Genomic DNA, 23439 nt, shown 5'->3' on the forward strand with positions numbered 1-23439 from the left:
CCGGTTTGGGGCAGTCAGAGAGTTGTGCGTTAAAGTAAGCTCTGAACCTCTTCCCCCACTCAGGGTTGCAGGGTGGTTGTTAGTGACACCATCAACTGCCAGCCAATGATGGGCCAATGACAGCATCAAAGTGCTTCAGGGGGCCCAGGACCCCACCCAGGGTCACGTTCTCCCAACTCCAGTGCTCCTGCTGGCCTGCCCTTAGAGGTCACCCTGATCACCCCACTTCTACCTTCAGGATCACTTCGGATCTTTCCCCAGTAGCTCTCTGGTCATGCTCCCTGTCTGCGAAGTGGCTTTGGCATCCCCCCTCCTTACCAGCCCACAGCCACTAATCACTCGGACCCTGATTACATCACACTCAGACCGTAGCAAATGCCTCCTATCGGGTCCCTCCCACATCCAGTCTACCTGCCAAGGCTCCATTTCTGAATTCTAGATCTAATCAGGTAATTCCCTTGCTCAAACCTTCAGTGGTTCCCTCAGTCAATTCAGTTCAGTTGCTCAGTCGTGTCCGACTCTTTGCGTCCCAAAGGACTGCAGCATGCCAGGCTTCCCTATCCATCACCAACTCCCAGAACTTGCTCAAACTCATGTCCGTTGAGTCGGTGATGCCAACCAACCATCTCATCCTCTGTCATCCCCTTCTCCTCCTGCCTTCAATCTTTCCCAGCATCAGGGTCTTTCCCAAGAAGTCAGTTCTTCGCATCAGGTGGCTAAAGTATTCCCTATAACCTGTCAAATTCATTTTAGATTTCTTAGCTTGGAATTCAAGGCCCCTCTGCTCAGGTCCCATCTCTTGGCATTAACTCCCTCTGTGATGTCCCCTATGCTTACCATTCCACGATCACTCCAAGACTCCAGGCCTGTTCCCTCCACCTGGGCAGCCCTCCCCAGGCCTCTCCACCTTCTGAGACCTCACCTACCCTCCCCGGCTCTGTCCACATGGAAGGCCCTACATCTGGGTGTTCTCTCTTCTTCCTCCGAGCACTCCCAGGAACCTCTCCCAGGGTGTGAACCCCTGGAGAACAGCTTTCTCATCTGTCTTCCAGCCCCACTGTGTGCAGAGTTCAGTGCTGGACACATCAAGGGAAGAAGATGTATGGAACGAGCGAATAAGCACTGATCTGTGCAACCATTCGGTTTATTGATCGTCTACTATGCGCTTAGCTGCCACTAGCATCCAGGGTAAGATGGTGAACAAGGCAGATGTCTCTGCCCGGTGGAGTATGGATGGCTCCTGCTCTAGAATGTGCTGAGGATTAACCGCCACTCCATTCACCCCCTCCCCACCTGCCCCAGCATATCTAGGGGCTGCCCTGCTGGTTGCCTGTTGGTGAGTGTTCAGGGAATGCAGACCGTATACAACACTGGCCTAGGCTGAAGGTTCTTCAACAGCCCAAGTAGCAAGCTCTTTGCAGTTGTGTCTTCCATCAGTCCAGGCCTGCATGTCTTTGGATACCATCAGAGCTTATGTCCACTCACCTGCTCAGGGACCAGTCCCTCCCTCAGGGCTCAATGCCCTCCCAGCTGCTCCCAAGGCTGGGCAGCTCAAGGTGTCCTGATACTGTAGGAGCCGAGAGGGCAGGGGTCCCCAGCTGATTCTCAGTGCTGCTGAGTTCTGGATGAGATGGAAGACCGGGTGGACTCCCCAGCTGTCCTCTGATATGGGAAGGAGGGAGAGAGGGGGACTGGGAGAGGGAGGAGGAGGCAGGGTTAGCCGTTCCATCCGTGGTGACTGTGGGTCCGCAGATCCTAGCATGCAGACCTGTCTCCAACCAGGGGTGATGCCCATGCTTTTACCAGTCACACAGCCCAACCTTGACCCCTCACAATGGACACTGGCTGAAGGGCGGGAGCAGAGTCCTGGGGGGTCCCACGCAGCTGCCAGGCATTGCCCTTTTCATTCCTGACTTTCGAGGGGAGCCCGGGACCCCAGGGGAGGAGCAGGAGCAGCTGGGACAGGAGGGGTGGATTATGGACAATGGTTATTTACCTACTGGAACAGAGGCATTTTTAATTCTTACCTTCAGCATTTTAGCAGTTAGTATAACTGTGTCTGTGCATTCCAGCCTGGCCAGACCTGCTACCAATGACAGTGCCAATGCAACCACATCAAATCCAATTTAAAACCACATATTTTATTGATGCTCTTCACTGACAATACTCAGCCATGTGTACAAATATTACTCAAGCCCCACACCTGGCAACCTCCCCATTGCCACTCCCTCTGGCCAATCAGCCAGGAGATGACTCCCTGCATCATCTGTCTTTTGCTCCTTCGCAAGGGCTGAGCCTCCAGGAGTTGGAGCGTTGCAGGGCTGGCTTCCAAGCCTGAGTTTTGGGGTCTCCCTGCTCCTCTTCCACTCCCACTGCTTCAGTGTGGTCAGAACTGAGGGTGAGCATGCTATCCCCCTCAATATCCCCTCCATCCTGGAAGCCTGGGCTCCCCTTTCACCCTCTCTGCCACATCCTTCCCCTGTCCTGCTGTCCAGAGATACGGCAGAGTAACCATTTTTCATGGGGTGGGAGTCAGCGCATGGGGACAGCAACTGGATGCTCCCAGGGGCAGGGATCTCACCATCTTGTTCAGTGTTGTATACAAGTGCCTGGTAGAGACTTGGCACACAGTTGGTGCTCAATAAATACAGTAGGAGGCATGAATGAATGCATGAATATAAGAGGGAGAAGTATGAGGAGGTGGCACTATTACACATCAGTTCTCTCGGAGGCATGAAGGCAGAACCTTCCCAAGCTCTGCTCAAGAACTCAAGGTGTGGTGAGGTGTTGTGTGACCATGGTTGGGGTCGCTGTGACCACCAGCTGGATGCTGTGGAGTGTGGGCTTCAGCAGGCTGGATGGTAGAATGGCCTTGGGATCCAGTCAGGAGGGGTCATTTGTGTTGTCTCCACTCCCTCATATAACCCAGGGGTCTGGTCATCTGGGTCCCAGAACACACAGCAGGGCCTTCATCCAGAGCCAGTCAAGGTTGGTCTCCTATTTGCACCCCTATATTCTTCTCCCCCCATTCTTGAGCCTGCACTCTCCCAGTCTCCCTCCTCAGAGTTGAGCATCACCTTCCAGCTTTGCTTTCCCTGCCTTTGCCCCGATCTGCTCCTGAAATGACTCCATGTCCCTGTTCTCAAATGCTGACACCCTCAATTAGCATTAATACCCAGTAGTCCTGTCTCTCTCTCAAGAGACTGTCTCCCTGGTGGTTGGGTAGGGTCCTGAAAGTTTGCATCATGATTTTAATACCCCTCCCTACCTGCTCCATCCTCTGTGAAAGCAAATAACTCCCAGGCATCTGCAGCAGATCTTGCCTTTGGACCTGGCAAGGGGTCCTTTTGTGCTCAGAAAGAGGACACTGGAGTCGTGGGGTGGAAAGGAGCTTCCTTTCCCTCAACCTATGCAGGAATTCCTTCCACAGCACACCTATCAGATGACTGCCCAGTCCCTTCTGGAATACCTCCAGTTGTGGGGCACTCACTATCTCCCCAGGCAACCATTCAAACATTGAGCAGCTTTAGCTGCTAGAATGTCCTTCAGAAATAAGCCCATTTGCCACCCTCATTCTCAGTCCTAAAATATTCCAGTGCCCAACCTCTGCATGACCCTCTCACCTCCTATTCTGTCTCTATTTTCATAACAACATTCCTCACCCCCACCACACACAAACACACACACGTGCCCTCTTCTATGTGGTTGGACAGTCACACACCTCTCTCATTTATCAGTATCTCCCTTCCCTTCTCCCTGCCTCCTTGTCTTCCCATCATCTGTGGAAGACCTGGAGGTTGGAGACCAATGGCAAAGGCTGGAAGAGTGCCAGGGAAAAGAAGCATCCAGCCAGGTTCTGGACTGAGCTGGGGGGCCAGCTGGGGTGGGGCTGACAGGGGATAGCAGCTGGAAAAATCCCAGGCCATTGGCTTCTGTCTCCCAGAGAAAAGGCCTTGCAACTGGGGGGCTGGGAAGCAAGCTATGGAGTTCTTTTTTCCTTCCACTGTCCACAGTTCCACAGAGGAGATGAGGACACACGACCCTCCTTTCCCAACCTCACTAGCAGTCGGCAGAGCTGACTTGGCTGTCTCTCACCCGTGGTCATTTTAAACGTTTTTGCCAGATTTCAGGCCCTTAGGGAGCATCATACCAGCAGTAAGAATCCGCTCCCCATTCCTAATCTAGTGTTGAGAGGAAAAGCTCTAGCAGATAGCAGTGATGAACAGGAGACTCGGTAGAGAGTGTATGAACCAGGCAGAGGGGGAAAGCAGTCACCCAAGGGAAGGAAACAAAAGCAGAGGCCTCTGAACAGTTATCAGCCACCAGACTGGCTCATAGGGGAGCCTAGCCATGCCTGGGTGGCCATCTTTCCGCCTTGTCATGATCCACCAACCAACCCTGTTCTCTGGTGTTACAGAACAGGGGTGGATGCTAGGACCTTACCAGTCCAAAGTTGTAGTGGGTCATGGGTGGAGACAGAGTGCTGTGGTCTCATGTTCACGAGGAGTCAAGACAGACACACACACAGAGGAATGATGGGAGCGCCTGCTACTTGTCCCGCTGCTTGCAGCTCTCGCTCCCAACATTGAACATGGGGACCAGCAGGCCCAACAGCCACCTCTTCCCGAAGACCTCCTGTAAATTCTTGCGCCAAGGCCGGGCCCTCACCGCCACCCCCTTCCGCACCTGGTGGCGGGTCTGCCCCCGGAGAATCAACAGCAGCTGGTGGCAGCAGAAGCCAGCGCAGGCCAGGCCGATGGCAAACCAGAGGTAAAGCATGAGGATGACGAACATTTCAGAACCGAGGACAGCTCCTGCAGAGGGCGGAGGGAAACACATTTCAGAACCGAGGACAGCTCCTGCAGAGGGCGGGGAAACACGAGACTCGCTTTACACTCAGGCCACGTACGAGACTGCGATCCAGGCAGGCGCTTTCCGCTCCGGAGAGAGGGAGATGAATGAGACTGAAACTACATTTTGTAGCAATCTCAGCGCTGTGGAGAGGGAGAGGACTAGTTGTCCTAACTTTTTCTTAGTGCTGATGGCTTCTGAGGCGACAGAGGAGCGCTGGGGACGTGGGGGAGAAGGAAAGAAAACTCCTATGGGCAGTGCCTAGATGATAACCTTTGCCAAGGATCAGTGCTGCCCATCTCTCTCTGCCTTCTCTTTGGGGTTTAGAAACAGGGAGAAGGGGATTTTCTCAGGAGGAGAGAGGGGTGAGCTGAGGACCCTGGAGAGGGAGATGGTGCCTGGGCAACTGTATAGGCTGCAGAGCCTGCTGCCTTCGGAGCTGTGAGCACTGGCTGGAAGTACTCGGGAAAGTGACAGCATGATGGAGAACAGGGCCTCATCATCAAGAAGAAGTCACGAGCTTCAAGGCAGCACAGAGGATAATTCAATCATCAATGTTAAAAAGAGGACAGTATGGCCACTGGAACTTTCAATCAGAGCTGTCCTATCAGGGCTTGCTAAGGCTGGAAGAGGCCCCCAAGGTCATCAGTCTAGCCCCCTGCCTTGAGCTGCACCTCCCCTAAACCTCTCTAAATCAGCACTCTCCTTGAATGACTTAAACATCTACTCTCCTTCTGAGCTGGAGTGGTCGGTCCTTGCCAAGTTTGAATCTCCCAGCTCTGGTCTTGCACAAGTTTCTTAACCTCTCTGAGTTGCAATTTGTTCATAATGTAAAATGGGTAGAATAGCAATAATTCCATAGGGTTGCATCATTCAGGGACACTGTGTGCCCAGTGGCCAGCATTTTGATTCACACTCTGCCCAGCCCTCCCTGCTGAGCATCCTTCACAGATAAGGAGACTACCTCCAAAACAGGCTCAAGTTTAACTCCTAAGACCATCAAGCTTTCTCCTTCTCCTTTCCAGGGCTTGGAGACCTGGCTGATCTACAACTTTGGCAGCCCCGACCTGCCCAGCTACCAGGGCAGTGGGCCTAGCAGAGAATTCAAAAGCCCTGCTCAGCCGCTCTCTCCTGCAGGGCAAGCTCACTACTGCTCCCTCCAGTGAGACGCAAGTACCTGCCAGAGACCCCACCTTACAACATATTCATCCTCTGCAAATCTCAACCATACACCTCCTCCCTTCTCCAGCTTCCCCTGGCCCCCAAGGACCTCTTCTCATCTCCCCAAGCTTCCATTTCCAGACTCCTGAGGGCTGGGCTTTTAAAACTTTTCCAATCTGAGCAATGCTGGACTCAGCAACCAGGAGGACGTGGATATGACTCAGGTTTGCTCATTAGCATCCCTGTCTTTCCCTCAGCCCTAGGAGCTTTGATAGCAAGTTTCTCTTGGCAAACTTGGGGACATATAAGTCCTGCTGCCCGAGGGATGGAAAACTCAGTCCAGCTGGCACTGGGGGCAGGGGGCAGCAGTGGGACAGGGCTCACCTTGGGCTGTGCCATGCCTCTGACCCACTTCTTCCTTGTCAGGTTAGCTCAGGCAGCCACGTGTAGGATGAAGGATCCTGAGACCATGGTGCCCTCTGGGGTGCAGGAATGCTGACAGGCAAAAAGGGCCCACAAGCTGGGATGTGCAAACATCAGAGCTGTCAAGCACAAGCCTGCCTTGCAACTCAGCCTCAGGAACAAGCCCGGGCTGACGGAAGCTGTTTTCCACAGGCTTTTTTCTGGCACAAATCAAGGCATACAGAAAAGACCTTGTGGCCTTTCCCTGGCCCCTTGCAGCAGCTATAAAAGGCTATTCTGGGGACCTGTTTTCTCTCAAAGTGTTTGAAGATGCCTAGCCTGCCTGCCTCAGCTCCTCTGAACTACTTAATAATAGTTCTGCTCCTTTTAGAAAATCACAGAGTTTTCCTAATGGGTTGAAACAGTCACACCATCCAGTCTCTCCAGCCCAGTTTCCCACCAAGCACCTTTGACAGATCATCACCCAGATCTTTAATATCAATCCAGGGATAAGAAGCTCCCTCCCTCCCAAAGTGGCTCAATCATCAAGAAGCAACTTCAGAGGGGCAGCCCCAGGAAAGCAGTATGGTGAGAAGAATATGGGCTCTGGATGCTAGCAGCCCAGAGTCCAAATTTTGGGTTTGGTACTAACTGTGTGTTTCAAAGCAACTTATCCTTGTTAAGCCTTTGGTTTCTGAGCCTTTAAAAATTATATAATAATACTTATCTCACGGACTTGTCCTGAGGATTGGCTGAAATGAGATCTGCATGGTGAGTAGCACATACAGGTTGCCCAACAAACATTAACCTTTTTATTTGTCCACTGGATTTTTTTGGCACCTACCACACTGGTGTAGTTTTCCAAATGCCACGAACACAGGTCAGATAGCATCACCTCCATTTCTCAGATGAGAAGAATGAGGCTCAGAGAGGTGACACAACCTGCAGTGGTCCCATAAAGCCAAAAAAAACAAGCTCTAAAAAGCTCACTGGCCAGTCCTTCTTCTCTGGCACCAACTGAGGGCATGTGGGCAGTAGCCATCTGAAGACTCATCCCAGTTTTAGCCCCCAGGGCCCACATTCACAGCCATCCCATGCTCTGGTGGCAGATCCACTTTAGGGGTAGCCCCACAGTTGAGGACAGTTCAGCCTGGGCAACTTTTTTCCTTTTTACACCCTCCTGTCCACCTGCCCTCCTGAGCAGATGAGAAGTGGTGGTGGTGGGGGGGTGGTACTCAACCATTTGGGTTAAGACGAGAGAGAGAAGGGACAGGAAGAGAGAAGCTGAATAGGGGAGGTGTGTGTCAGGGCAGGGAAGAGAAAGGCTGGCAAAGGGAAAGATGCGTGTGTGTGTGTGTGTGTGTGTGTGTGTGTGTGTGTTAGTCGCTTAGTTGTATCTGACTTCTTTGCAACCCCGCGGACTGTAGCTCTCCAGGCTTCTCTGTCCATGGGATTCTCCAGGCAAGAGTACTGGAGTGGGTTGCCATTCCCTTCTCCAAGGGGAAAGATGAAAGCCTGGCAAAAGAGGAAGGTGAGATGAGACAACTGGAGATTAGAAATCAAGGCCTCCTTTACTAGGGGTTCTGGCCGAGAAGGTAAAAGATAGTGGGATTTATTTTTCTGCTGGAACCAGGATCTGGGCCCCAAGAAAGGGACTCACTGGCTCTGTTTCCCCCATCAGATTAAAGCAAGAGGTCCCCCTTCCTTACTTTCCTGTCTCCCAAACCTAGCACATATGGACAGGCCTCAAGCCCAGGCTTATCTCAGATCAAACCATTTCAAGATCCTCTCTTAGGAAACATCCATTTTTATGTGAATAAAACTACTTGGAAAAGAAAGTGTTATCAGGCTCTCTGGCTTTCCTTCCTCCACCTGCCTGTGCTCACACTCCACCCTCTAACTCGCCCACCTACCCTCCCCCAGCCTGGTTATTTCAGTCCCCGGCAGCCTCCCATGCTGGCGCCCGCCTGGGTGCAGAAGGCCCTGAGAGCTCTGAGTTCTGGGCCCAGCTCAACCACCAGCCCTCAAGACAGCCCTCATCACTGGGTCCTCCCTGGGCCTCTGTGTTCCCACTGCCAACTGGCACCAAGTTCTCTGTCTCCGAAGGACTGGGCTACAGCCCCAATGAAAGACCAAAATGATCCTTCCCCAGAGTAGAGAACAGAATTTTATATGAGCATCCAGCCCAGACATACCACAACAATTTGGGATTCTCAGTGGAAGTAGCTGTATTCTGTCTTTCTTTGTCCCTGAAAGGTCAGTGGGGGAGGACACAAGCTATTTGTCCTGAGCTGTTGTGTGTTGTCTATAAAGACCTGGGAGGCAGGCCAGAGGCTGTCATTCAGAAATAAAAAGATGCTGGACAGTCATTTAATCCCATCTGAGCCTGTTTCTTCATGAGAAATGGAAATAACAATGTCATACACACATGGCTACCTGTCCATATATATATGCTACTGATTGTAAGAACCAAGACAGTCAGGGCCAGGGTGGGTGAAGTGAAGGAAATGAGGTTAGGGCAGATTTCAAGGCCAGGTAAGGTGGTAAGAACTGCCACCAGGAATTGGGTCCCTTTGGGCCTTGATACCCCAGTCTCCTTGGGGTACACTTTATAAAGTACAGCCCTCACCAGGGTGCCTAGCTGACCCCAGTGTGAGGGCCCACACACACCTGGCTCCTGCAAGAGCCTCCTGGAGGGTAAGATCCCCCACCAGTCCCATGATGCTGGTGTGAAGATGGAGTCATTAAATGTGGCTACAACTTCAACCAGGGTGCTCTTTTCTCTGAGCCATCTGTAGACTGGAGAACAACATGGTGGGGTCAAATATAATGGGTAGAAGGGCAGGACTGGCCCAGCACCCTGGTCAACCTTCCTGTGATTGGTTGGCAAGATCCTTAGAGGAAAAGTCCTTGGAGGAATGTGTGAGCCGGACTGGGGTCCAGGCAGAGGAAGGTCATAGCATGGGGCTACCTCACAGGCCGCATGGAGGGACTGCCAGGGCTCAGCCCTGCCTGCCACAGAGCAGGTATATTGCCTGGATGGCCACAGTTCTATGAGCACATGGATAGTGGCACCAAGTGAGATAATGAATGAGGATGAGGGTGGAGAGGGAGGTTCCCAGGTGAAATAGATGCCCAGTTAGTTTGAATTTCAAATAGATAACAAACCAAAACAAAACTAGTATGAATATGTCCCCTGCAATATTCAGGAAATACTTGTACTGAAAATTTAAGCATTGTTTTATCTGAAATTACGGTGTAACTGGGCATCCTATATATTATTTGCTAAACCTGGCAAACGTAGGGTTGAGATGGAAGGTCTCCGTGTAGGGCCCAACCTGCCTGCCAAGGCCCACTCACCAGAGAAGAACTGGCTGATGGAGGTGGGAAGGAGCGTGAGGAATGCCAGGGGGTGGGCGAACGAGATGGAAAGGACTGCGGAGATGTAGGCCACGCCGGCCACCATGGAGTAGAGGCAGGCCAGTGAGGTGTAGAGGCAGAACAGGATGAAGTTTCGCATGTTCCTGCTCCCGATGCAGTTGCCGGTGAAGAAACAGTGGTGGTCGTGCTTCAGGGTGACTCTGGCGCACACACGGCAGAAGTGGGTGCTGGGCGGGGGGCACAGGGCCCTCCTGGCCTCGGCCCCCTGGCAGGCATCCAGGTCGTCCGGGGAGTTCTGGATAACCAGGACGTAGTTGCCCAGGGCGTTGGTGGAGAGGAACAGGAAGAGAGCCCCATGGAGCAGGGCGGGCGAGAAGAGGCGGGCGGCCGTGGGGTCCTCACGCATGCGGGGCAGAAACAGGAAGAGCTGCAGCACCAAGGTCACCAGGGCAATGCACAGGAAGTAGGCGGGGGCCACCACGTTGAGCAGCCTCAGGGCCAGCATCCTCAATCACATTCCTAAGGGTCCAGAGTGAGAGGGAGACTTACCGCGGTGTCCCGAGGGCACCCTAGGGTGCTCCCCAGTTCTCTGTTCTGCTCCATGAAAATCCACGTCCCTCAAATCACCCCTCCTCTTCTCCCTAACTGTGACTGAGCATGTGTGACACCCTTAGATCACCATGGCCTCTGGGGGCCAAGCCCTACCTCCTGGTGTCTGCCTCCTCCATTTTTGAGCAAGCTCAGCACCCTGGAGCCCCCCGGGGTTCAGGCAAAAGGAAGGCTAGGTCAAGGGCTTGTTCTCTGTCTGTAGGAGGTGGAGTGGGGGAGGGGAGCTAGGGCTCTGCTCCTCTATGGCAGTGGAAATGTGCCAGGGTTTGGGATTTCTCCCTCTGACCCCTAGGAGGAGAAAGCAGAAGATCTGGGGTGGGGGCAAATGGAAATGACCTACTGCCAGTCCTGTTTCACCTCCCCTTTCTCTGCCCCACCCCCCATCTTGGGCAGTACTCAGCAACCTTACCCATAACCCAAAGAGCTTTGGGGGTATGTGTGCCTGTGGGTCCCCTGATGTTTGCATGGGATGGGGGGTGGGGTGTTCATTGTGTGTGATTCTGTGTGTGTAATCTGTGTGTGCGCCTGTGTATCTGTGTTTGTGTATGTGTGTGTCTGAGTGTACACATAGCAGCCGCTGCCACCTGGCTTCTTAGAAAAATCAATGACAACAATCAATACATTCACACACACATTTACGATGGGGGGGGCACACCGGAATACCAGGGTCAGCTGGTTTTACTCGGTCCATCTCTCCGACTGCTGACTGCCCTAGCTATTTCTTGGCAAAGAGACGATGAAATTAAAATCCCCCTGCGCCCCCTCCCCTGCCCCCTCCCACCACCTCCCACTTTGCGCCTGCCTCCCGCCCGCCTGGCGGGAGAAACCCAAACAACCCCGATGGCGCCGCCGAAACCCTTTCGATGCCAACAAGCTCTCCCCGGGCACAGGAGTGGCTGCTTGGCCAGCCTTTCAGCGGACCGACCCTCCCCTCCCACCGCGGACTGCAGCCCCCACCAACACATTTATTCCACCTGGCCCCTCACAGTCCCGGTTCCTGCCCAGCTTCGGAAGCCACTGAAAAATAGGATTCTGGGCGCCCGCGAGAACTTTTCCAGAGGCTCGGGAGTAGGCGAGCCTGAGACTCGAGAAAAGTTCTGGGAAGGGTTGTTGCACCCAGGATGGGCGAATGCCACGAGGTCTCGGTCCAGGCTGTCCCGTGCCAATCTGGTGACTGGTCACCTTGGAGTCCCCTTTGCAGGTGCCGGAGCCCCCAGGAGACTGGCGGCCGCTGTAGGGACCGCGGGCCTCTGTCAGCGGCGGGGGTCTCGGCGCAGGGCTGAGACCACTGGGGGTGGTCGCTGGGGGCCCCTCACCGCCCCTCCGCCAGACGCTCCTGGGGGGCTGCGGCGGCGGCGGCGCTGCCCACCACCAGAGAGCCGGCAACCCGGGCTCCGGCGACAATCAAGTGTCTTCCCCACGCCGGTCGCCAGGGGGGCCGCAGGAGCAGCTTCCAGATGCGCCGCGGCGCCGGGAAGAAGGACGGGCTGGGGGCAGCGAGGGGCGCACGGCTGGCGGCCGCATCCCTAGCCGCGAGCGGGAGAAGGGACCGCGGGGACCGCCCTGGCGGCCCCGGCTCGCGGGGAGCTGTCCGTTCAGCACCGGCGCCGGCCTCGCTCGCCGAGAAGGGCTGCACAGCCGGGGCCCCGGCGAGACAGACAGCGCGGGCGGCCGCGGGCTGGGCGGCCACCGCCTTCGGGGCGCCCGGGAAGCCGCCCCCAGCGCCGCCGCAGAGCGGGTAGGGAGAGGAACTCACCGAGCTCTGGTCGCCGACAAGAGGAGCCCCGGAAGCCGGCTCTCGCCCTCCCCGAGGCTGCAAAGTTGCGGGCTCGGCCCCACGGGCTCTCAGCCTCCTCACGCTTCGCTGGGGGACCGGGCAGGTAGCGGGGGTGTCGGGAAGAGGGAGCGGGCAGCTGCCGTCCTCCCACTTGGACGCCGGCGAGTGGGGGCCAGGAGGCGGCGGGGACTGCAGCTGGGCACCCCCCCCCGCCCTTCCCAGAGCCCCGCCACCCCTCCCTTCCCTCCTGGGGGCGGCGCTCTGGCCACCCCGCTCAGCTTCGTGGACTAACCCCCACCCCCAGCCCCAACCTTCCCCCACCTCGTTCCTCTGGAGCGGGCTGGGGCTCCCGCCTGACTTCAGTCACCAGTCCAGCTGTGAGCTCTGGGTTCAGCCCTGATGTGGATGCTCTCTCACCGTCATCTGCTCCTTCCCTCCCCACTGTGGCTGAGACCCTTCCGTCCTCTCCCGTTGTTCTCAGACTGAGGAAATCTGAGGTGATTAGGAGTTCAGCTTCCCCCCCCCCCCCCCGAAGGCGACCACCTTTGAAGATCAGCGTCCTTGTGCTGATGGGTTGAGAGCCCCGACCCTGAAGCCTGTCTGCCCCGGGTCTGAATGTCCACCATTCACAGCTGGGTGATCTTCAGATTCCGGTTTCCCCATCTGTAAAAAAGAGAAGTGAGCTTATATGACAACAGTCTATGTAAAGCGCTTAAACTGTGCCTGGCCAGGGTGAGCACTATTTGAGCATTAGTTTGTAATTATTGACTCTATTTGTTGGGCCCTTACTGGGAACCAGGCACTGTGCTAAGCCTTTAGCATGAGGCAGCTTTGTTCATCCTCAGCAGAAGCTCCATGATGTCCATTGTATGGACGAGGAGACTGAGGCACGGAGGAGCTAAGTTTGTATGCCCAAGGACATACGGCGGGTAAGTGGCAGAGCCTGGCTTTGAACTAATGCAGCTGCTCTCAACCTCTACACAGCCCAGCATCACCCTGAGACCGAGGGGGAGCTCTGACTTGGGAGAAAGGAGTATAACTGAGCCATTTATCCAGACACAGAGCTTGAACTGCTTGAACCAAGAGCTTTTGCCTGGAGTCTTGGCCCCATCTTGCTCTTCCTATTTCCTTTATTTTTTCTGACCCCACTAGTCTGAGGTAGGTACCGAGAGGCACCAAGAGGGTGGGGACAGTTGGCCAGTGTGTGTCAAATGGAGGTTGGAGGGAGCAGAGAGGGCTTTAGAACCTCAGCTTCTTGGGCTGTCAGAGATCACCTAACTGCCCTGTTACACTCCTCTGGGTGAAGGCAAACATCATAAATGAGTAATTATTTATTGCTTCCTCAACTGGTTGATTAAAACAAGAATAAGCCCTTAAAATGAGGACAATATGCTTATCAGCTCAGCTTATATTTTTGAAGCATCGGATACTGTTTTCTCTGTATTTTAACGGTAGGCATCAAAATGAAAAAGACAACCAGGAAACCTTTTCGTGTTCTGCGAAGATCTTACATACAAGCAAAAGAACAGCTTGCCAGGTGTTGGCCTCTGAGAATCTGGTAGCCCTGTGAGAACTGATGGCCAGAGGGCAGGCACAGGAAAGCACAAATGGTCTTTTTTTTTCCTTTAGAGCCTCTTTGTGTCAAGATCACGGCTGTCTGGACCCTTTTCAGAAGCTCTGCTTGCCTTTCACCCTGGCTTGGGAGGGAGGGAATGGAGGACTTGGCTGTATTGATTGAAGATATCCATTCCCTAAATACCTTGAGAGTCAGGCAGTATTTCTAATTTTATTTTGCATATGGGTGTGTGGTGGGAAGGTGTGTGTCTGACTGTGTGTGTGTGTGTGTGTGTGTGTAGAGGAGGGAAGGAGAGAGAGAAAGGAGAAGCTAAGGAACGTGGGAAGATGTTGGTGGGGGAAGGGAGCATTCAGCCAGGAAGGAGATGGAGATCTGGCCTTGGAAACACAAACAGACAAGAGCAATTATTTATTTAGAAATATGGTTTATCAACTAAAAAGGACATTAACGCTTCAAACCTAGAGCCAGTAGTTCCTCAGCACTCCCCTCCCCCACTCAGTGGACTGAGGAAGAGGAAGGACAGCCAAGTGTTATTTTGTTTTTCTAAAACTGGCGATTACCTCTGACAAAATCAATAGGGAAAGCAATTTGAAAACTTCAGTTCTGGCCCCATCAGAATTAAGCAGACTAAGAATGGACACTTTATTGCCACTGACCGCTACTGTGGCCCCTGGAGCAGAGTCATCTAACCTCTCTGCTCTTAGTATTCTCATCCATAAAATGAGATGAAGATGTTACCTTGTGGTGGTGATGGTCAAATGGGATAAAATAAGTGCCTCGTCCTGGCAGGAGACTGGACAGTGTTAGCTTTTTTCTCCTCCTGCTTGTCTCTCTTCTGGGCTCTTATCTTTATTCATAAGAACATCTTCTCTTTCCAACTAAAATGAGAGCTCCTGGTCTATGTGGGAAGTATTTGGGGGTCTCCTCCATATCTCCTAACATGATGGTTTGTCCAGAAGGGACGCTGAGTACGAGTGTATCAGTGATGAATTGATTCTGGTCTTTGAGAGAAGTAGCTATGTTCCAAGGTCTTTGGAGTGTCTGATGAGAACACGTTTCCCATTGATCTTGCATCCCGCCACCACCCACCCCAACTATAGTGTCATCCTCCATAAACAGCATCAGAAAATAATTTATAAACCACACTCTGCATCTCCCTTATCATATATTCTCATGGTTAAGCTATGACTCTACCTGCAGGCGATCCCAAGGGAGCAGGAACACAGACAGGCATCTGACTGCTGCTGAGCGTTTTCTCAGAAATATGTGCCACAAATCTTGCTATTTGGTGATGTTATCTGAATAAAATGAACTCCCTCCCCAGGGGCAATTATTCCATTTGCCTCGAAATGTTGTGTACAAAGAGAAAAACTGCACAGTAAGCGGCTTCTCCCTTGGATGAGGAACCATACAAACGTCTGTCTGGCCCTACAACTCAAGTGTTGGGACAGAGAATATTCCAAGATGCAAGGGCTGTACCTGAGGAGGCTGCTCATTCATTCTTGTGCTCTTATTTCAGATTGATCATGGTGAAGACAGGCTGGGGTCTCAAGGCTAACTGGTGCCCTGAAATTAAGATCTTAATAGACCTCCTCAGACTGGATGCTCTTTACTGCCAAGAGCAAGTCATAGCCAGAGGCAACCACAAAGTGCTCCCCAAGTCTCAGAAGGTTTAGCGAGACGTCATTCTTGCCTGCCTGGATTCCAAACAGATACAAGTGCAGTCTTTGTCTTAGCCAGCCAAAACATGAAAATTGGGTTATCACAGAATTTCTACTTGGAGGTGGTAATTTGGTTGGCCAACTACATCTTCCTTTTAATGATATTACTCTAATGCAGTCAAGTACTTTACAGGTTATGAAGTGCATCCACAAAATTAAAATTTCATTCCGCAAGTCTCTCAACAGCCCTGTAAGGTAGCTGGGGAAACATTAGTAAACCCATTTTTCTTACGAGGAAACTGAGGTTCAGAGATTTGCAGCATGTTAATTTGTTAAGTCTGGCCTGTGTTCGATTTAAAATGTGACTTAACATGTAAACATCACATTGACGGTTAACTTTTCTAGAACATACAGAAAGGATGAAGGTACATGGCATACTTCCCCAGAGTAAAAGACCTGCATAGTCTCTCTTTAAGTAAGATATTTGTGTAAAATTACATAAATAAAGGCTGCAGCATGTTAATCAGATGCTCTGCCATTTGTGCTGCTGGAGAGTGTGAATGTGGTTAAGCCAGTGATGCTCAATCACCCAAGGCCACATGTCAAGGTAGGAGCAGTAGGTCTGAACGTCACCCTCTGGGTGACAGGTAACCTCAGTGGTCTCCTGGGTGATGGATGCATCAGAGTGGAGGTGTTCACTGGGCTTGGCAGAGTCTCCTTTGAAATGTTCAGGCTGCAGGAAAACAAATGTGATCTTTTACCAATTAGCCGTGGTTTCCAGGGACCTCTCAGGCAGTCCTGGTAGGAACGTCTAAGCCTGCGGACCAGTACACAGCTTAGCGGACAGGGGTGGTGGCAGCAAGATTAATTGGCCCTTTCATCTCAAAGCCTGAAGGAGGCAGAGGGAGAGAGAAAGAGGGAGGTGTAGGGAGGGGAAAGAAAAAGGAGGTAGAAAGCAGAGGGAAGGAGAAGGAAGACAAGGAGGGAAGAAGAGGAAGGGAGGGCGGAGAGAGTGGACCCTCACCTGCTTGACGCAACCTCAGTTTATGTCTTCGTAATGGAGGTGCAGGGTGAGATCAGCTGTCTCTATGGAGAGCCCTGCAATGCCAGGTATCCAAGAGGGAGGGAAAGAGGCAGAAGGTTGACATCTCAATTAGAGGACGAGGGAGGGCAGACCAGGAGGCTGAGGTCACTGCAGTGCCCTTGGCTGTTCATAGGACTCTCGGATATGTGGTTACAGGTGCAGAGCAGCAAGCAGCCCGGACCTCACATCCTGAACTGCACCTCCCCGCCCCCCGCCTCCATCTCTCCTCTGCTCTAGCAGCGATGGCCCAGGGCCCAGTGCGATGTGATGAAAAAAACCACGAGTTTGAGTGTGAGATTTTGGTGTCTGTTGACTTGGACTTGAAGCCCTGTTTTCCTATTCAGTTGCTCTGTAACCTCAAGGAGGTTCCGGTCACACAGAATTTAGCTACTTTGATCCTCAGATACCCTGCCCATTAAATGGGGATTTTTAACTAACCTGCAGCATTTGTTGTGAATTTTGAACGACAAAGATAGCACCTACCCTTTCGACTGAAATAGTCCCCCTGGCTACTAACAAAAAAATCCTGCTTGTTGCATAACACTTCGATGCTTGCTTCAATGATGATCCTATTTGTGTGTATGTTTATTTGCTTGTTTATTGTCTCCTTCCTTCTGATAAACTCTAAACTTTGAAGGGCAAGGACTTAACTGTGTTTTGTTTCTGTAGCTTAGACCTAGCATGGAGCCTGGCACACAGTGGGTACTCAGTAAATATTAGAATGAATAAGAAACAGTCTTGGGGACAAAGGTGCCTGAGGGAACAATTCAAGTGTGAAAATCTATACTTTGATGGTGGTGGTAGTTACGTAACTGTATGTTTGTCAAAACTGTAGAACTGTACCCTTCAAGAGGGTAGACATTACTGTATGTAAATTATATCTCAAAATCTGAGCTTTAAAAATAGGCTAGAGGGAACAACAGATAAACAGAATTCCACTAAGTAAAGATTGATATTTACTGACACTTATTGAGGACCCAGCTGATAAGGGGCCAGAGCCTTCACATTGGGTTATTTCATTTAACCTTTACAGCACCCATGCCCAATGAAAGTCTGAATCTACTTAATTTTGTAGAGAGGGAAGTGGAGGCTCAGTGTGGTTATGAGATTTGCCAGGATTGCAAAGCTTACTTGCTACAGAGATAAAATTCAGGTTACTTGATTCCAGTGGCTAGGCCTCACCCAGTGTTCCTTCTGTGTTTCTTACACCTAAACCCTCACACTGACATAAGATTAAACAGCCAGGTTTTCTTATGGAAAAGGAACTTACCATGCTGATGTCAATCTTTTACATCATAGCATGAATTAGCCAGCCAGAATCTTTTCTCAGTGAAACAGGATGTAGAGAGAATGAGCTTTTGGCGGGAGACAGGGAATGGCGGTAGGGTGGGGATTAGAATTAACACGAAGAGACATGGGCTTCCCAGGTGGCGCCAGTGTCGCTAGAATCCACCTGCCAGTGCAGGAGATGCAAGAGACAAGGGTTCGATCCCTGGGTCAGGAAGATCCCCTGGAGAAGGAAATGGCAACAAGGAGCCCAACGGGCTACAGTCCATAGGGTCAAAAAGAGTCAGACATGACTGAAGTGACTGAACACGCACACACGCATAGGATTGTTACACAGATTAGATAAGATAACATCTGTAAGCACTTAGAATAGTGGCTGGCAGAGAAATATTGAATAGATAGAATCTCCATGGACAGAGGAGTCTGGCTGGCTACCGTTCATCAGGTCACAAAGATTTAGACACAGCTGAGCAACTAAGCACACACACACTATTGTAATTAATTAAGATTAGTTTCTGGACTTCCCTGGTGGTCCAGTGGTTAAGAAATTTGCCTGCCAATGCAGGCGACATGGGTTTGATCCCTGGTCCAGGAAGATCCCATATGTGGAAGGGCAACTTAACCCATGCACCACAGATACTGGAGCCTGTGTGCCTAGAGCCTGTGCTCTGCAGCAAGAGAAGCCACGACAATAAGAAGCCCAAGCATCTCAATGAAGAGTAGCCACCACTCACCACAAATAGAGAAAGCCTGGGCACAGCAACAAAGACCCAGGGCAGCCAAAAATAAAATAAAGTTATGTATGCATTAAATATCTTTTAAGAAAAGAGTAGGTTTTATGACATGTGACAGAAATCCCAAGAAAATACTGGTTTAAGCTAAGATGGAAATTTATTCACACTTTAGTGAAGTTTAAAGGAGACAATCCAGGGCTGCTGAGGAGGCTCTGTGATATCTGCTCAGACCCTTTCTACTTTGTTGCTCCATCATCCCAAATATGTTGCCTCATGGTCCAGAATGGTTGTTCCTGCCCCAGCCATCATATTCATATTCCAACCAGCAAGAAGGAGAAAAGGAGAAAGGATATGCACTTCTCTTTAAGGGTGTTCCCTGAAAGTTGCATGCAACACATCCATTTACTACCTCTTATTGCCCAGAACTTAGTCACATGGCCACACGCATGCCTGCATGAGTACTTGCTAAGTCACTTCAGTCATGTCTGACTCTTTGTGACCCTATGGACTGTGGCCTGCCAAGCTCATCTGTCCATGGAATTCTACAGGCAAGAATACTGGAGTGGGCTGCCATGCCCTCCTTCATGGGATCTTCCTGTACAAGGGATCGAACCTGCATCTCTTACGTCCCCTACATAGGCAGGCGTGTTCTTTACCACTAGTGCCACCTGGTAAGACTCACATGGCCACACAAAGCTGCAAGTAGCTAGGTAATCAGCTAAAAGTTGTGAGTTATATTGATATGCCTGAGCCACCAGGGAAGCCCCATAAAAAAGAAAAGGGAAATTAATTTGGGGGACAACTTTGGAGTTTTTTCTTCTACTATGGAAACGTTTAGACATATTCAAGCTATTTATCCCCTAGGTCTCAGGACAGATGCAAGATTTTCCTGGCACTTCTAGCCTCTCTGAGATTCCAGCTCCTCACTGGGCAGATGGAGCTACTACTACCCCTTGCCCTTCCCTACTCCCTCACTGACCCTTGAGTTCCTCTTGGCATTTCTCCTCTCAGAAACAGGTCCAGGAAAGGCAGCTGCAGTCTGCCAAAGCCTTGACCTCGAATGAACATGGACAGTGAGCACTACAGGCAGCTGTGGTCAGTATCCCAGACCATCTGGCCAGCTCAGCAAGCTTGAAATCTGGCCCCAGATGAAACAGAAACGGGAGACAGAAAAGATGCATTTTAAATATTTTTAATTTTTAAAAATCATATGAATGACATGTTTTATAAGAAAATACAAATAATGTATTAAAAATAAAGCAGAAATCCTCTCATCCTAAACCCAGAGATAATCATCATTAATGTTTTGTATGTGTCTTTCAATCTTTTATTTATTCGGACTTTGCTCCCTTAATTACAAATTTGGGCCCACGACTTCATCCTCTTTTATAACCAGTGTTTAAAATTCAGCAGTAATAAAATAGTTCTTCCATGCTGATACATATGTTTCACACATCATTTTCAATGGACAGGCTACAGAAGGGACATAGGTTTGTAGGGATGCCCCACAATTTGGCTTTGACCTTGATATCTCGACAAAATACATTCTTCAGCTTCATCTTCAGCCTTGGTTGTTGAAAGGCTGAAAAGCTCAGTTCAGACATTAGCATCATTTCTCGGTTCCCTGGACTTGCACATGACCCACGAGCCTGTGACCATGTTACATAACCTTCGCATCCACAAAGCAAAATAATCTCCATTATACACACATGGCATGTCATGTGGCTTTACTGCTAATAATCACCTTCAAGTGTGGATAGCCTTCTAGATGTAACTTGTAATGAGTTCTTCTCTTCTGCTCTGTTTGTTGAGATTCTGTCAGTCAGTTAGAGAATAAATATATATATTTATCATTGCAAAAGTAAAATGCTTATCACTTGTGATGATTATCACGAGCAGGTTCTGGGAGATGGCGAGGAGAGGGAAGCCTGGAATGCTGCAGTCCATGGGGTTGCAAAGAGTTGGACACGACTGAGCGACTGAACAGCAACATGATAATTATAAACACTTTCCCTTTTTTGTACAGAATTCATTATTAAGCATTTCGAGTGTTTAAATAAAGAAGGAAACATTGATAGCTAATAAAAATATTGAGAAAACATGTCAGCCAAATTCCTTTAGAAGATATTTTTGAGGCAACAATAATAAAACATTAAAATAATAGTATGAAGCAGAATAATAGAGATTAGATTATATTTAATTTTAATTTTTGTAGAATTGAGATACTAACATTTGTAACACTAAACAAAATAATCTTTTAAAATGTAGTCAACTTTTAGTAACTTTATTCTGTCTAGGGCATGAAACTTTAATCAAAAGCCTTATTTGTAATTATTTACACCTTGTAAAGACAAACTAAAAACAGAATGTCAACCAACTTCCCAATTCCACGAGGAGGCAAACCTCTAAAGTGATGTGTAACACTATCCATGGCAAATCATATTTGACCCTACGTGGGAAGAAATACAAAGAATATGAAGAAAAGAAGAAATTACTAGAACAAGTGAGGGTCCCACTCCTCCACCATCCTTAGTTGAAAAAAAGCATCGATTTATTAACACAAACGTGCGTAATATACAATATAGGAGCCAGCTCGTTAACTGCCAGCACTGGAGAAGTATTGTTCTTGTGTTAAAATGTTAAACGGTTAAGCATTGACAATGACATTCATTAATGAAATTATCATCACAGATAATCTCTGATCACATTTTAGATGTACTCCTTTAACAAAGATGCTTGTTTCGTGAAGGTCATATTAGACGTTGGCCAGGATTTCGGCTGAATGAACAGTACTGATCTTGGTCATTTGGCATTCAGCTGAAGTGTATGTTGAGTGCATCTCTAACTTTAGATTACTTTCAATTTCTCACTATTGTTAGTAACATTGCGATGAATGTCATAGCACAAACAACTCTGTGGGGCTCTATGATTATTTCCTTGGCTGAATTCCAAGAAGTGGAGGGGCTGGGTCTAAAGGACCCCTATTGCCAAACTACCCACCCCCCCAGAAAGTTTGTACCCACTTCCCTCCCATCACAGGAGTGGAGCAGGGAGAGATTGGCTCCTGGCTCCAAAACAGCTATGGCATTTGCCTCCTCAACCTCCTACGGTGGTTGGCAGCTAGATGGTTGAGAGTAGAACCCTTCGGATATCCTCCGAACCCTCCTGGATTCCACCATGGTCATCACGGCTATACCTCCTTCTGGGCTTACCTTGTTTCCGGTATTATGTTAGACCCTTTAGGTACTTCTTTCATTTTAATCCTCACGATGATTGTCTTAGTAAATATTGCTGGCCTCATTTTATATATGAGGAAACTGCAGCTCAAGGGTTGGGTGGCCCTGCTCCCAGCCCTAATGGAAGCCTCCAGAAGCTGGCCAAGTAGAAGACTGAAAGCCTTTTCCTGCAAGTAAATGAAACCATAAACTTCAAACCCCATTATGCCAATTGTTCAGCCCCTGGAGGCTAACGGGCTCCCTGAGCCCTCCTGCCTGCCTGTATTTCCAGCTAGGGCTTGAAGGTGGAATAAAGGTGAAAGGCAGTGCTGACCAAACCCAGCTCTGCTCTGGGTTGGGCTCTCTGCTGGGCACCTGGTGAGCTTGTGTGCCCATCGCCTCTCAGTTATTTCTAAAGGAAACTGTGCCGCAGCCTCTGTTATCCCTGAGCAAGTCACCCGTCCAGGGTGCGTGTGTGAGTATGCACGCATGTGGTAACTCACAGTGCCAGGAGAAGGTCAAGACTGTTGGCCACAGGATCCCCTACACAGCAAGTTGACAGTTGACTTCTTGGGGAGAAGGGTAAATGGTGACCACACGTCTGGGACTTATGCACCATCTCATGCAGGTCTCAGACTGCCAGGTTCGAGAGCTATTATCCACATCTTACTGGAGAGGAGCCAGAGGCTTGGGAAAATGTTCAAGGACTCCCAGCTAGTACGTGGTGAAGGACCCACATAGTCCAGGATAGACACTCACACTGTCTCTGATCCAGGTGGGAAAAGACATCCTACTACGTTTTCTATTACTCTTGTAAGAGCCTGAAGCCTTGAGAGAGAAACAGAGAGTCTTCAGAAGCACCGCAGAAGCAGGAAGGCTCTTGCTCTGAGGCCCTCACAGAGCAAACACACGTTGTCCCTGAGAGAGCTGAGGGAAACTCACAAGGGTGGACCGCATGGGGCGGCGTTGCTGAGCCCCGACCTTTCAACGGCCTGGGCCAAGCGAGTGGGAGCGGCAGAGCGCTGTCTTCTCCTGTGAGGACCTGCCCCTTTCCTTTCCTTTTCTAAGCCTAGGCCTCGGGGAGTGACACCCCAAAGCCTAAAGGAGATGAGGATGGAAGCCAGTCTCCTCTCCTCCCTGGCCTCCTTCAGCAGAAACACATACAAGACCCACGGGTGCCGTGGCCAGAACTTGGAGGCACAGACCTGAATCCAATCTGTCTCAGTCATGCTCCAGCTCTGTGACGTGGAGCAAGTTACTTAACCTCTCTGAGTCTTAAGCCATAGAATGTAGACGCGGTAGTATTTCTTTACCAGCGGTTGTGAGGATTGAGTGAGCTGATGCTGCAGCCCCATTGTTGCCTCAGCCAGAAGCCTCCCCCCTGACTCACTGTCTCCAGGACCCACCTGTGCAGGGAGCCACCTTGGGCATGGCCTGGGACCCCTGGAGCTCCAAAGACCCACCTGGGATCCTCCAGAGTCTGACTCAAAAGCCTTGTAGGCTGCAAGCTTATTCTAGCCTTCAGGCCTTTGCATGTACTGTGACCCCCACCTGGAACACTGCCTGGCCCTCTGCCTGCTTTATTAAATTAGTTCAGGCTTGACATAGCTGTCCCTCTCTCCAGAAAACCTCCCCTAGGCCCCCCAAGTCCAGCTGACATGTGTCCCTCTGCACTATATCATGTAAAGTTTTCATGTCCTG

General features: G+C 50.5%; 1 protein-coding gene and 1 long non-coding RNA gene across 3 annotated transcripts; both read right to left on the reverse strand.

Annotated features, from left to right (window-relative positions):
• Window positions 1-2123: 2123 nt before the first annotated feature.
• On the reverse strand, window positions 2124-12844 carry ZDHHC22 (zDHHC palmitoyltransferase 22). 2 transcript variants are annotated; one of them, XM_081510504.1, is made up of 3 exons: window positions 12725-12844; window positions 9775-10314; window positions 2124-4814 (listed from the first exon to the last, which is right to left on the reverse strand). In XM_081510504.1, exons 2-3 carry the CDS (start codon window positions 10298-10300, stop codon window positions 4549-4551), a joined length of 792 nt encoding a protein of 263 aa, XP_081366630.1. In that variant the 5' UTR covers window positions 10301-10314; window positions 12725-12844; the 3' UTR covers window positions 2124-4548. The 2 variants fall into 2 exon arrangements, with proteins under 2 accessions (XP_081366630.1, XP_081366631.1); XM_081510505.1 differs by having other exon boundaries at window positions 12161-12844.
• A 7391-nt stretch (window positions 12845-20235) lies between these two features.
• On the reverse strand, window positions 20236-23410 carry LOC145513622 (uncharacterized). The gene is made up of 4 exons (XR_014059596.1): window positions 23145-23410; window positions 22498-22566; window positions 21736-21926; window positions 20236-20338 (listed from the first exon to the last, which is right to left on the reverse strand). It is a non-coding gene; the product is annotated as an uncharacterized LOC145513622 (long non-coding RNA).
• Between the last annotated feature and the right edge of the window lie 29 nt (window positions 23411-23439).

Source organism: Giraffa tippelskirchi, chromosome 7 (assembly GCF_054371585.1).
Source record: "Giraffa tippelskirchi isolate mGirTip1 chromosome 7, T2T-mGirTip1v1.2.pri, whole genome shotgun sequence".
NCBI lineage: Eukaryota > Metazoa > Chordata > Mammalia > Artiodactyla > Giraffidae > Giraffa > Giraffa tippelskirchi.